Here is a 13722-nt window from a genome sequence, read left to right as displayed (position 1 = left end):
AGTAGTTTTCGAGATTTCGTGATACGTGAGTGAGGGAGTGAGTGTTTTTCACTTTTAATTATATAGATTTTAGTAAGTACAAAACACTACAAATAAGAGTATCTAATGAACACTAACGAAGCATCTAATAAAAATTAGGTACAGTACCCCGAGCACGAAAAATTATCGTTCTGGTTATGGTAATCGTAATCGTATTATTTTCTATGAAAACCAGAGCAGCGCCGCTACGGTCGTTTGAGGAACTAAAACTTTATAGCACGAACTTAGTACTCTTGTAATCGTTATCGTAATCGTATAGTAAACGATAGTTAAAGTATGGAAATCATAGCACGAACACACTTTTGACAGATCGTATCGTTTTTTTCGACAGCAAACTATCGTATCGTGTCTCACCGAGCATTTTACAGTGAGAGAACTCTCGTTTTGGTCGTGTTTCGTGATATAAAATATTTTTTAAAATAATAATAGGTGATTCAGTGCTTTAAAAAATGTCTATGTTATCAAGGAACCGTCCATTACGTAGTTATTACTACTTATGGCGTTTATTTAATAGCATTCAAGAAGAAGAAGACGAAATCAGAAGGTAACTATAAAATTGTATAAAAAATATTTTTGGATATTTATTATTTTTTAAAGAAAATAAAATATTTTTGCTTTTTATTTTTTACGCAGAGAAATAAAAATTAGAAGTTATTTGAGGAGAAATTTCAAGCCCCTAGACTTACACGAAAGGGAGTTTATAAAGAGGTATCGTCTCTCTAAAGCTGCATTCCATTATATATGTATTGAGCTTAAAAATAAAACCTCCTTAAGATCCAGCATAAGAGTCGATTTAGAACATAAGGTAAGGTGCTAATTATTATAATGAAAAAAAATTACTATGAGTTAGTGAAGTCCTAGTTTTCCTATATAAATTTACTTTTTACAGGTATTATGCGCTCTATCTTTTTATGCAACTGGTTCGTATCAGCGAATTGTTGGTATGGGCAAATATTTAGGGCAGACCACAGTCAGTAAATATATAACAGAGGTTACTAATGCCCTAAATAACAGAAATATATTAAGCAAGTTCATAAAATTTCCTACCAATAGAGCTGAAAGAGATATCATCAGGCAAAAGTAAGATTTATATTTTATCCATGGTTTATTTATTTTAAATTAAATTCAAATAAAAGTTATGTAAAGGTTATTTTTCCCTATTTTTTGCAGGTTTTATACACAATATGGATTTCCCGGCGTTCTTGGGTGCATTGATGGATCACATTTCCATATATTTTCACCACCAAAGGATGTGGAACATCTTTTCTTTTGTAGAAAACATTATTATTCCTTAAATGTGCAAATGGTAATAATATGAAATAAACTATTTACTACTACCTACTCTTATACCTGCTTAAATAATATGCATAATGCATAAGATTTATAATTAAAACGTTTTCACAGGTATGTGACAGCGATGGGCGAATTTTAAATATTAATTCGCGTTATGGTGGAGCTACACACGATGCATTCATTTGGGAGAATAGTGCCGTGAATGAATTTATGCAAAGACTTGACCAAAGTAATGAACATACATGGCTTCTAGGTGGGTTGCGTATTGACGATTATATTAATTATAGTCATATAGGTAAAATAACTTCAATAAAATCAATAAAAAAATTTAAAAATTCATAAAGTTAATTTTAATTATCATATTAATTTTTTTTCATTTGCAGGTGATTCTGGATATCCGCAAAGACCTTGGCTGATGACACCTATTACCGACGCAGCTGAAAATAGTCCTGAAGCTAAATATACCTCCGTTCATGGTCGAACAAGGGTGGTTATTGAAAACACCTTTGGAAGATTGAAAAATCGCTGGAGATGTCTCAGCAAGGATCGGACTTTGCATTATAAGCCTGAGAAATGTGCAAGAATTATAACTGCATGTAGTGTTTTACACAACTTGGCCCTTCAATTTAATGTTCCTGATCCTGAGTCTGATTCTGAACAAGTTTCAGAGATCGAGGACGTTTTAAGACCTGTGGCACCTGAGGAAAGGGCAGACACTGGAAGGGATTTACTGATTAGGGGCAGAGCAATACGAACTCAGTTGGTACGAAGAATCAATAGTTTACATTAATAAGGATATAGATTGTCAAATTACAAGGATTGATTATGTTAGTTATTAGATAAATGATAAGAAGAATATACATCAATAATTTTAATAGTTAAAAAAAAACTTAACATTTTGGTTGTTTTACTTATCACTTACCTCTATAATATAATACTAACTAACCTTATATAAAACTAGTCATTCATCATGCTTTTTTCCTTCCAAAAATTTATATAATACACTCAAAGCTTCTTTCATAAATTCCAGCCATTTAGCTTGCAATTCTAGCTCTAAATCTCTCTGCCGTATTTTCTCTTTCTCCAGTTCAAAATACCTTCCATCCCGATCCATTTCAGCACTTAAAAATAGATCTGCTACATTTTTAGTTTTATGAGATTTTTTCTTTGGTTGTGGAGTCCACTTCCTAGTTTGTGGTGGAGTTGGTGCTAGAGGCGGTTGCTCTTGGCTGGTGCCAGGTTGGTTCCAGTCCTCATCCCCTGTAATGTTTAATAAGTTATTTCAATAAATCTTTATCCATACAGAGTGATTGGCATTATTTTTTCTACATGCTCAGAGGAACCCTGAAATCGAGAAAAAACAAAATAGCTGATCTTCAAGTTAGCTATTCAATTTCGTATGGAACAGCTGACTAAACATGTAGACAAAATATTGCCAATGTATAAGAAATCAGTAAAAGAATAAATACATTGTATAAAATTTATTTAAGGTAAAGCAAGTAATTATTGTTTATATTTACCAAACATACCTATATTTAGTAGAGGAGAGGGCTCTCTCTGAAAATCAATCTCTTCTACTGGGTTTATGTCAACCTCCTGTGATGCCAACTCCACTTCTTGTTCTACCTATGAGTATGAAAACAAACAAATATTAAATCCTACTATCATATAACCACCATAGCCAAATCTTTGACTTCAATATTTGGGTTCTTTACTACACAGGTGTCATGATTAGTTTCACAGAAGTAATAAAATATGATGTGACAAATAAAACACAAATATTTTACTTACATGCTCAAAACCAACTTCAGGGATGGTATTCATGCCTGAGGCAGCCTGCTCTCCCATAATCGCCAGCACTCTGAACTCTAAGTCTGTGAGGCTTATCTTCAAAGCTGGACCACCCCCTGTTCCAGTCATGCTTCTATTTAATTTGGCCGCCTTCCTTTTTGTATTATTTTTAAAATCCGTCCAGACCTATAAAGTAATATACCAAACACTTTAACTTTAATTAACAATGTATATACAAATATATATTTAATGTCCTTCACGTAAAACTTACCTTTCGCCACTTTTCTTCCGTTCGGGAGTCACCAGTTCCATCGCAATTTAATTTCGCAGCGAGCTCCCGCCATTTATTTGTGGCCCACTGCCGACCTCTTGGGCCTCCAGTTGGTTTAGCTAAGTCCCCATTTCTATGTAAAAACAATACAAGGATAACTTTAGGTCACTTTAACACAACATTAAAAGTATTTCGACACTAAGTATTTAAAAAAACTCACCTCTCCATGAACTCCACCATAATAACAAACTGTGTTGGACTAGTTCTCATCGTACAACGGTTATTTAACAAATAATAATGCAACATCACATCGCAGGCCCTTTTAAATTCCTTGCACTTGTAAAAGGCAATAAATTTCACGAAATTCCACTTCATATTCTTTCTAATCTTAGTTCCACTTGACGAAAGAACTTTTACAAGTTTTTGGTTGATATTTTTTTTTAATGCTAAGTTGACATTGACTAATAGGATAGGTGCGTTCAAAATATTTTTTGTTGCTAGGTCGTCGGTGACAAAAACACACCTGATTTATATCACAGCTATAACTTTAGACGAAAGATTTTGTTAAGATTAGCATTAAAATTAATATGTTTTCTTGTTTTTAATAAAAATCGTAACAGTCAAGTCGTTTTTCAATTTATTTTAAAACCACAATTGCGTTACCGACATTTATGAACGCACTTTTTAACTACGTCGTGCTGTTTGCGGACAGCCTAAGATAACTATAGTATCGTATTACAATCGACTACACGATAGTAATCTAGGATAGTTTCGTGCTACCGATGCAATATCGTGATCGTTATCGAATAGTAAAGAATTACGATTACGATACGATAACTATATTTTTTCGTGCTCGGGGTACAGAACTTCAAGATAGATGCAGCCGTAGAGCTGCGGCGCCCAGGGTCCTATTCTCTACTTTTTCTTCTACACTTCGCACGGTATTTAACAACCTTTGTTATTAGAACATTGCCATGCACTATCATTTCGACTGATAGATAGTTTCCTACTGGTATGCTTACCTTAATAAAAGGCACACAATTTGGCAAACAAATTGTCATAATCATCTGTCCAAAACTACAATGGCACTTGCAAGATATTGGTGCTGGCCGAATCGTGAGAAAACGCAAGCCTTGGTCTGTTAAATAAGCTTCCATTTTAATGTTTAGTCGTCTACTTTGCTTGGTTGAAACTGGCACTTTCAAAGTATGTGATATATATTTTTTTATTAGTCACAAAACAAGAACTTTATAATATTATGCCAAAAGGTGTCTTACTGTGAGGTTGGCATGATTTTTTTGTGAAAAGGTACAAAATGTATAATGCAAAATGCTTAATGCCGTCAACTCTTCATGGAAATACTTCTATCAGTTACGTAAGAAAGTTACCAAGAAACCCTTAGTTGCATCGTAGGAAATCCACTGGGGTATATGGAGTCTATTCTAAGGCTCAAACACACGCCACACAACACAAAACAACTTACAAAATAATATTGTATATATTTTTTTCAATGATCAAAATTAGGGCTTTGTTTTATTTCTCAAATACAATATCTAAACGCACATAATTTATGTCCTAGAGTAGTCTTACTTAGCCAAGCGATTTAGACGCATGTTACATGTGGAGGAACCACACGGCCTTGCATCTACCTTCGATCAGGTCTTCCCAGTATGGCAGTGAGTGGCAGATGAAATCGGGCAGTGCCGAAGGCCCCCACGATCCTAATACGTCGTCGAAGATGACTGGTTCACTTGATATGGTCTCGGGATCATTTCAATCAAGCTCTATATGACATTTCATTGAATAATCTTGATGTTAATTAAGTCTATCTATTTATCAGAGAAAGACCTTGGTCCGTTACAACTTTACCAATTCCTTTTTTTTATTAGGGAAAACTAGAAAATCCTCTTTCCAAATTATTCTGCACTAGACAAAGGGATGCGAAACTACAGAAAGTAGAAGTATTCATAATAAAAATGCATCTCTCGTTTCAATTACATGTGCATCCATTAATGCACAGGAATTCAAACAAGTATACAGATTTAATTAGATACTTTGGAATTGTAAATTCTTAAATTAGATTAGTTAGATAATGAATTTAATTTACCAATATCAATTTAACTACTCTCAAAGCATAGAAAATTGTTGGCTTTAATAAATGAAAGAAAAATAAACATTTAAATACTTAAAAAAGCTTTTCAACAAAGTTTAAGCTGCATTGTTTCTGAGAAACAGCAACATGATTATTCTAATAGTGGGATAACAGTTACATGACAATGTAACCTACTTGCCAAACGGTGAAATTCTATTTATCTCCACATGATTCTAAGAAACGTGTAGCTATGCTTTCTGAGTCAGCGACTACGTGTCTCTTTAATTGGTCCAAGCCATAGAGGTCTGATTTGCAGCGGTTATCAATATGCCCAAACATAGCTCATGATTCACGTGTAATGGAATTAGATCTTGGCCTCACAGGACTTAAATGGAAGCTGTTATATTTAGACGTGAAGGAATTTCGTCCCAACGGGATATAGCTGAAAGCTGGTGCTATTTCTGTTGTCAGACGCAGGATGTTGACAGAAATAGTATTTATTTGCATTATTTTTATCTTTTTAAACTCGATCATCGCGTGAATCGAGACACAATAGTTAAACAATTTTTTGACGAACCGGTGCAAATGCACCGGTTCGTTAGGTTCAGTGAGTGAAGTCAATATTAATATGTTTATTTATTTTATTTACAATTATAGCTAAAGTTCTTGAAACAATGGGATTTCTACATATTGGTGTAAATCAAAATTATTTGAACTCATTAAAATGAAACATAATTATAACTTACGCATTATGCAGTATATAATTAAGAAAATTAAAAAAATACATTCAAACGGAAACATGGTAATTATATTGTTTATAATAGATACAAATTAGTTTAAAGTATCTATATGTACGATATACGACCTAACATCGAGATCACCATAGTGTCTGAATACGAACTTTACCAATTTTACCGAATTTAAACCGATACGATTCAATTCACACAGGCTCGCACGCTTGTTCTGGAAATTATTATTTTTTCAAGATACAACTTACTAGATAATAATCGTTACACCATTCAATGCAAATTTAACCTGAGCACAAAAACGCAAATTTCGCCATTTTATTTAATCGGCGCGAACAACTTATAAAAAACCTGTAAGTGATTCTTATCTGTCACTTATTTAATTTCAGATCCTCCGCTCGCACGTGATGGTCCGCGTTGGAGGGGGTTGGGATACCCTCGCCCACTATCTGGACAAACACGACCCCTGCCGTTGCAGGGCCCAGCACAGGACCACACTCTCAGCTCGCCTCGCCCGCCCGAACACGAACAAATCCCTTGCCGGCGCCACCGTTACTTACGAAAGAGACCCAGGACCCACCTCCTTACCCTTCACGAAAGAATCCAAGAGCTACGAACCCATGTCTCTTCAATATTCCCCAAAAGTCTATGATAACAGAGTATACAATGATGATATAAGACCTAACAGACTTTACAATGAAGATCCAAGACCACATCATTACTCTTCTAACACAAGACTAACAGAGCAACCCACCAGTCTCCCATACCTTGGAGACTTAGACAGAGCATCGTCACCAAGTAGGAAACACCTAGGCCCAAGTCCTGACAGAAAATCTTCGTCTCCAGATAGAAGGACAAAAATCGTGACGTCAAATCACTTAGTTCCTAATCCTCTGGGTCGAAACAAGAGTCCCAGGCCTGTTTCGCCCGCGCCACAAGCGGAAAGTGCCTCTGATAATGGCTCAGAGGTTTCGGATGAAGGATACAGGAGTTTGGGCGTAGTGGCAGGGTCCACCCAAGGGTCGCCTTCGACGAAGACCACGAACAGATATTCGCTCCACAGCCAGAATTCTGTTGAGGACGCTGAGTACAACGGTAAGTGAAATTTAGAAAATATTATTTAGCGATAGATATACCTACGTACGTATATTGATATTATGTTCTAAAAAAATAATTTATTCTTGAGTCCGGATTTTTTTAAGCAAATTATTACATTTTCGTAATAATAATGTAGGTACTTAAGATAATATGGCATGTATAGAATTTAAAACATAGTCTTTGTAATTAGGCAAACGCCTTTTTTGTGTACACAATTGAAAGTTCAAATAAACACAATTTTATCGTGTTGTAATCAGACGATTTACTGTTATACTTATATGCGAATCTGTCGATATCATCTTTGCAGTTATTAAATATTTCGAAATGTCCGCTTGTTTCGTTGATCGAACAATTGGTAATAGTGAGTACTTTCGGGTTTGCTCAATATTGTCGGCTGAAATGATAATATATGCAAGTATGCAATGCGAAAGACTATTGTCGCTTCTTGTGTGGTCTAAGTTTAGAGAGAATGAAACTTTTAAGACAATTTCAAGGGATTTTTACTAGCTGTTGACTTCGCCCCAATGTTTGACTTTGGGTCATTATAATACATCATGTCACAACCAAATTTTATCCAAATCAGCTCAGCTGTTTCGCCACGACAGCGTGACAGAAAGATAGACTATTGCATGTATAATATTAGTATAGAAGTTCGGATTTGAAGAAGCTAAGCCATGTCTAAGTTTTAGAATCTACGAGAGCAAGGGTGTCTTGCGATATCTTCTGAATATGTAGGATCATTTGTTCTCGCTACAGCGTTATATTTGCACCGCATTTTCAGCGACCATTTTGTAACGGTGGCCATCCCGATTCTATGGAATGGCCCGTTTGCAACGCTTTTACAAGAGTTGACACAGACCATACACCTTGATGTTTGTTATGACCGGTAACTGTCATTTGTTTCTGACGTTGTAGTTTCGTCTATTACTTAGACGACTTCTTTGGCATATAGTGGTTATCAACTGCCATCTGGTTCGTGGATTCAATTCCCTGTGTAAATATTCGTATTTGTTTTATCAGATATGCTGCACTGGAAAATTGATTTTATAAGGAAGGTTTTCTATTGGACACAGTTGCCACGGTTTACTTAAAAAACTATAACCAAAATCTATGTCGTAAATTGGGACTACATTTTGTTTATTAGCCAATAAAATCCTTCGACTTGTATAGCATAATTTCCTGTGGTATTTTTTAGTTTCCGTTATTGAAATAAATTAATTACATTCAAAAACATGCTGTAAAAAACACCAAGTCTCTCAGCTCAGTTTTTCTACCGTAAAAAAATAAAGAGTGGGCGGCATTAATGAACAGAGAGCGCCATCTTAATACTAACATTTGTGTGAATTTATATACATTCGCGTGTTTTATTTCTATATTCCTCGCTAAATATTTGTTATATTATTCACGTTTCCAAGTAAATATCAAACAAAGCGAGTTGCTTGACATTCTGCAAGTTTAATAAACAGACCATACAAGACTCGTGTTGACCGAGAACTGCATGCAGGAATGTGCAAACAAACCTTTACAGTACTCATGATACCCTAGTATCTAAATATATATATTTTATGATTAAAGCTTAAATCTCTTAAACTTTCTCATCTGAGCGTTTTCCTGGTTTCTTTCTCAGTTTCGCGCCGCGTTCTTATCAACGTCGAAGCCCAGAATCCGTTTACCTTATCATTCTTCTCCACTACGCAGGATCTTCGGCATTTTTAGTAATCAGATCATTGACCAGAGAAACTGAAGAACCTATATCTTTCGATTATAAAAAGTTAAAGTGGGATTTGATTTTATACCGAAAGGTATTTTTATCTAAAACCATCAGATCATCAACAGCCATTTAAATGTCCCCACTGCTGAGGCACTGGTCTTCCTTATGGATGAATAAGGAGTTTGGGCCATGACCCACCACGTGGGCCCATTGCGGATTGGCGGGTTTTAACGACTGTAAATACAACCGAGACCAACGGCTTTATATGCCTTCCGAAACACGTAGGAGCTGAAGATAATTTTGGTCACCCATCTAATGACTGACCATTGTGTCTTAGCCGCCACTATCACAGGCCGATCGTGATAACCACTGCGCCATTGAATTCCTCCTTTATAATAAATATATACTTATGTATAAATATCGTATACATTAAACAAATCCAAGTACTTCGAATTGACATTCTATTCATTAAATCTTGCACATAAATACCGTATTATGTATCAATAACAAACTTAATTCTAAACTAATAAATCTATAGATCTTGTCTGTGTCTCAAACCTTTTATGGCAAAATCGCAATTCACCAGGAAGAAGTCGGCAGAACTAAAATCATTTAATTTAATATCGCACCAAAAAAGGACAGCGCCGCTCAACATAATAATATAATAATATCCCGCGACTGATTTCATAAATGGTTCACAAATTATCATAATTGTATTCTGGTTATAATTTGATGTAAATTGTTTTTTTACTTAGTTGCTTGTCGTTTTGTATAATTATATTATTATCTGTAAATTCTATTTTGTTAGTTTACCTATTACTTTATTTTCTATATATAAACATGTATAGTTGAGATACAGAATTAGGGTTAGAGGAGTTACGCAATGGACAGGGATGGATCGCGAAGAGGAGGAAGCCTTTGCCCAGCAGTGGGACACCACAGTTGCGTACACGATATAGGAAAAACAGACACCATGTGGACTGTAACTTGCTACGAATTTATATGTTTCATGATAGAACTTTGCTACTATATTAACACCTCTAATGGATACATAATCAGACAATGTTTATTGTTATCTCAACCGCATTCTCTGATATGACACAATCAGATCTGCCCACGTGAGCATGTGATCAGCTGACGTGGTCAAGGACAGATGGGGTAACAGTATTGACAGCCACATTGAGATCAGGCGTGACTATCAGGCGTTGGTATGATGAAAGGAATGCCTTCTTGGTGGTCAAGCCATTTTAATAGCAGATTTTTTTTGTAAACTTTCTGTGCCCCGGGACTTCGCTTCGTGGGAATTTCGGGGTAAAAAGTACTCTATGTGTTATTCCAGGTTATATTCTACCCGTGTATCAAATGTCAATGAAAGAGAAACAAACACACATACATCCTCACAAACTTTCGCATTTATAATATTAGTAAGATAGGATATACAATTTCCAATCTTTCGCTGGCATTTTGAATTTAGGAGGTAGAATGTAAACTGTTGGTAGACTGATAGAAAACGTAATTGACTTTAAGTCCGCCTTTTTAAATGTTTGGCCAAGAAGGGCATTCATAGATGTAAGAAAATGCAAGTCAGAGCTCGTGTCGTATAGGGAGGTAAAATCTATGGCGGAGAGTAGAGTAAAATGGAAAACATTCCTAATGATGAATTCTGATCTCAATATATCTTTGAGGCAGCTTATCACGACGCATTTGGTATGCGTAATAAGCTTGCATGCCATACAGTCATATGTAAATGGCCAGTGACCATCAATTGTTTATGTTGCGAACTGGCGAATATTTGAAAGTCATCGACCTATTTTGAGTATATACTTACAGGAACAGATGCTGAAGATAACTTTACTAGTATATGGTATCTAATTCATTATCTATTTCTTGATTCCAGAGCGTCTCGATCAGGATGATGGCTGTCACATGGAGAGGAACGACCGAGTCGACGACTACGTGAGCCTCACCACGGGACTCAGGAAGACTGACTTCTCAGACACATTCTATGGAGCCAAGAAACACGGCTCCTTTGAGGACAAGTCCAACAGAGGTAGTCCCGAACGGGTAGTAGTCACTGAGAGTAATAATTCCCCTAGCAAAAGTCTGAGACCTTCCAGAGACATGATAGATTCACCCACGAAAACAATAAAGGGACGACAAGCAAGCAGAATCCCTCATTCCCCAGTAAGAGCTAGGACTCCTAGCCGTGGAAACACTCCAAGCCCCAAACACACGCCTAACCCAGTTCAGACATCACCTAAATTAGCACCTAAACTTCCACCTACATCAAGGAATACGTGGGGAGGGAGATCTGCTCCAAACCAACCTAAATCAAAAGCCAGACCAACAATTGGAACTGATACTTTCGATAATCCAAATAAATCGCCCAAAGCTAGGCCAAAAGTAGCGCAATCTGAAGCATTTAAAAGGAATTCTCCACTAAGAGCCAGTAGCGCCACCTTACGGTCACCACCGAACAATAAACCGTTGAGCCCTCTACTGGAACAGATATTACGATCAGCAGAAACAGCTAAAGATGACGCAACTGTCTTAGAAAAAATGAAAGAAATAATCAGAACCTATTCAAAGGGCGAAGACTCTCTATCTCGAACAAGCTCAAAGGATTCAGACTACGCTGACTTTACTTCAGCCTGGGTGATGTCTGATGGTAAACTAGAGAGGTCTACCAGTACTCGGCAGTTGGCAGCTCCGAGGAAGGATCCAAGGAATGGAGCATCAAGGATACCAGCTCCCGTATCCATCGGCTGCAGGAGATCCACCTCGACTTCTCAGTTCCAATGACAGGGGTCCAGAAGCAGCGAGGAATCAAGCAAAAAGTGATCCAAAGAATCAACATTTTTGTGATCACAACAAGAAGGCTCGAAAAGTGACACAAATATTGTGAGTGATTGTGAAGGTTCCAATTGGCAATAAGGATTAAAAGGTTTTGAGAATTTTAGGAATGAGGAGATTTGATACTGTCTTTAATGTTGATAATTTTGAAATAAATCATCGTATCTAGAAATGTAGACGACTTAGCACTTTTGATGGTAATATCTTCTTTCTTGGAAGGTGATTCTAATACATTTTATTGAATCATCGTTAACAATCTAACTTAGTGTAGTCATACTAATTTAGATAAAAAACTAACAATCATCAACTTTTTATCCATTTAAATTTTGATAAGAAATTGATATTTTCGGGAAATGGATGTAAGGTTGTGTCATTTGTAACAAGCTATACAAGTCGGCTAAATGATGGTGCTAGAAGAAGTGAAGGTTTTTTATTAAATTTTAAGTTGGTCTAATAAAGACTTGAAAAAGTTAATTTACTAGGTTATTTTATCACCTAGTTATGTAGATTTAATTTTTGTTTTATAACAAGACAATTTATTTAAGTACCCAAATGTATTGGTATGACGAAATTTATTTTTTAGGTTATAATTATTTAGTTACATAAGATTTATATCCCGGTGAAGAATTAGTTCTATTTTAATAAAATTAACACAATGAATAGGCATTCGGCATATTTGCATTTAAAAATATATCATTCCATTGATATTTTGTAGCTGGGATTTTGGCAATTAATTTTTTTTTACTGTAATCTCATTTGTTTTTTGAGAATGTAGGTTGTGACGGGATGGAGCATAATATTGTAGTTAAACTTTTTGGAAATATTGCATATTTAACTAAAAATCTAGGTAAGATACAGATAAGTTATTGCATATGACACGATAACGAGTACATCCATCATTATACCTCAATTAGTATACCAGTGATAAATTGAAAATTAAAAAAAAAAATATTTTTTCACTAACGGTTTTATCGGATTAGCCGTCCTATCACATATTTAGTGAACATTTAACATCTACTACTTCATTCATAATTATGTATAATTTAATGATAAGTTAAATTTAATGATTGAAGTGGTAATAGAAAGGTTCACTTAAAATCAGTCATCTTATTCATGTCTACAGTAAGTTTTATCTATGATATACGAAAAAAAATTTATGCATAACTTTAATATTGCGAAATTACTTAAATTTACATTACACAAATGATTAAGCAAGCAATAGTGTGATGCTCTGCCCGCTAACTTATAATGTTATGTATAATTATAATTATACAAATAATGGTTTTTGTAATATTAATGCTAACGATAATAGTGACAACAATATAATTTTTATTGCTACGCTATTATTGATAAAACGTGGTGAAAATGCTAGTTATCATTGCTAAAAAAATTAATAATTATTCACTATATTTTTGTTAAATAGCTTTGCTATTTTTTTCTACCGCTTATAAAATACTGTTTAAAATTTGTTTACAATACTTCAAATGATGATGATATCGAATTATTGAAAAAATGTGTACTTTTTTTTATTTCGTTAAAGTAATTTTTCCATTGCTGTACACTTTACTAATGTTGCGTCTCGCAGTGTCCGTCGAAAGATTAAAAAAAAAAAAGTGGCTCATAAGAAACAGTACCTTATAAGCTAGCTGAGGAAGCCCTTAGTTATACTCCACACGACGTTACCAGTGACTATGCCATAGAAATTATTTCACTGAATAAAACTTGAGACTTTTATTGTTGTTTTTTTTTTTTTAACCTAGATACTACAAAATTGCGAAAGGTGTTTGGAATATTATTTTTTTACCAGCCAGCGATAAGTTTATTCCTA

The 13722-nt window shown here is 35.1% G+C and overlaps 3 protein-coding genes across 4 annotated transcripts in view; 2 read left to right on the top strand and 1 right to left on the bottom strand.

Moving 5' to 3' along the window:
* The window catches only part of pigs (pickled eggs), a 149051-nt gene extending 135423 nt beyond the window's left edge, over nt 1-13628 (top strand). For both annotated transcript variants that reach the window (XM_053760900.2, XM_053760899.1), the window contains exons 4-5: nt 6622-7327; nt 10939-13628. In XM_053760900.2, the coding sequence (XP_053616875.1) occupies nt 6622-7327; nt 10939-11843 (1611 nt within the window). In that variant the 3' untranslated portion in view covers nt 11844-13628. The remainder of the gene's footprint in view (nt 1-6621; nt 7328-10938) is intronic.
* LOC128678995 (putative nuclease HARBI1) lies at nt 141-2226 on the top strand. Its single transcript, XM_053760923.2, has 6 exons — nt 141-583; nt 673-844; nt 929-1119; nt 1210-1345; nt 1444-1585; nt 1716-2226. The coding sequence occupies exons 1-6, from the start codon at nt 489-491 to the stop codon at nt 2120-2122; spliced, it is 1143 nt and encodes a 380-aa protein (XP_053616898.1). The 5' UTR covers nt 141-488; the 3' UTR covers nt 2123-2226.
* Nucleotides 2191-4237, bottom strand: LOC128678998 (uncharacterized). The gene is made up of 5 exons (XM_053760928.2): nt 3615-4237; nt 3395-3527; nt 3124-3309; nt 2862-2958; nt 2191-2592 (listed from the first exon to the last, which is right to left on the bottom strand). The coding sequence occupies exons 1-5, from the start codon at nt 3767-3769 to the stop codon at nt 2294-2296; spliced, it is 870 nt and encodes a 289-aa protein (XP_053616903.1). The 5' UTR covers nt 3770-4237; the 3' UTR covers nt 2191-2293.
* Nucleotides 13629-13722: the final 94 nt, after the last annotated feature.

The sequence above is a fragment of the Plodia interpunctella genome, chromosome 21 (genome assembly GCF_027563975.2).
Source record: "Plodia interpunctella isolate USDA-ARS_2022_Savannah chromosome 21, ilPloInte3.2, whole genome shotgun sequence".
In the NCBI taxonomy this organism is placed as follows: domain Eukaryota; kingdom Metazoa; phylum Arthropoda; class Insecta; order Lepidoptera; family Pyralidae; genus Plodia; species Plodia interpunctella.
Note: the sequence above shows the minus strand (reverse complement) of the source record. Positions and strands in the feature narration are given on the sequence as shown.

Coding starts and splice junctions, on each gene's coding strand:
- LOC128678995 (XM_053760923.2), top strand. CDS start 489: ATGTCTATGTTATCAAGGAACCGTCCATTACGTAGTTATTACTACTTA. Junction 1,346..1,443: donor ATTCCTTAAATGTGCAAATG/GTAATAATATGA, acceptor ACGTTTTCACAG/GTATGTGACAGCGATGGGCG. Junction 1,586..1,715: donor TGAACATACATGGCTTCTAG/GTGGGTTGCGTA, acceptor TTTCATTTGCAG/GTGATTCTGGATATCCGCAA.
- LOC128678998 (XM_053760928.2), bottom strand. CDS start 3,769: ATGAAGTGGAATTTCGTGAAATTTATTGCCTTTTACAAGTGCAAGGAA. Junction 2,959..3,123: donor CTGAAGTTGGTTTTGAGCAT/GTAAGTAAAATA, acceptor TCATACTCATAG/GTAGAACAAGAAGTGGAGTT. Junction 2,593..2,861: donor CTCTCCTCTACTAAATATAG/GTATGTTTGGTA, acceptor TAAACATTACAG/GGGATGAGGACTGGAACCAA.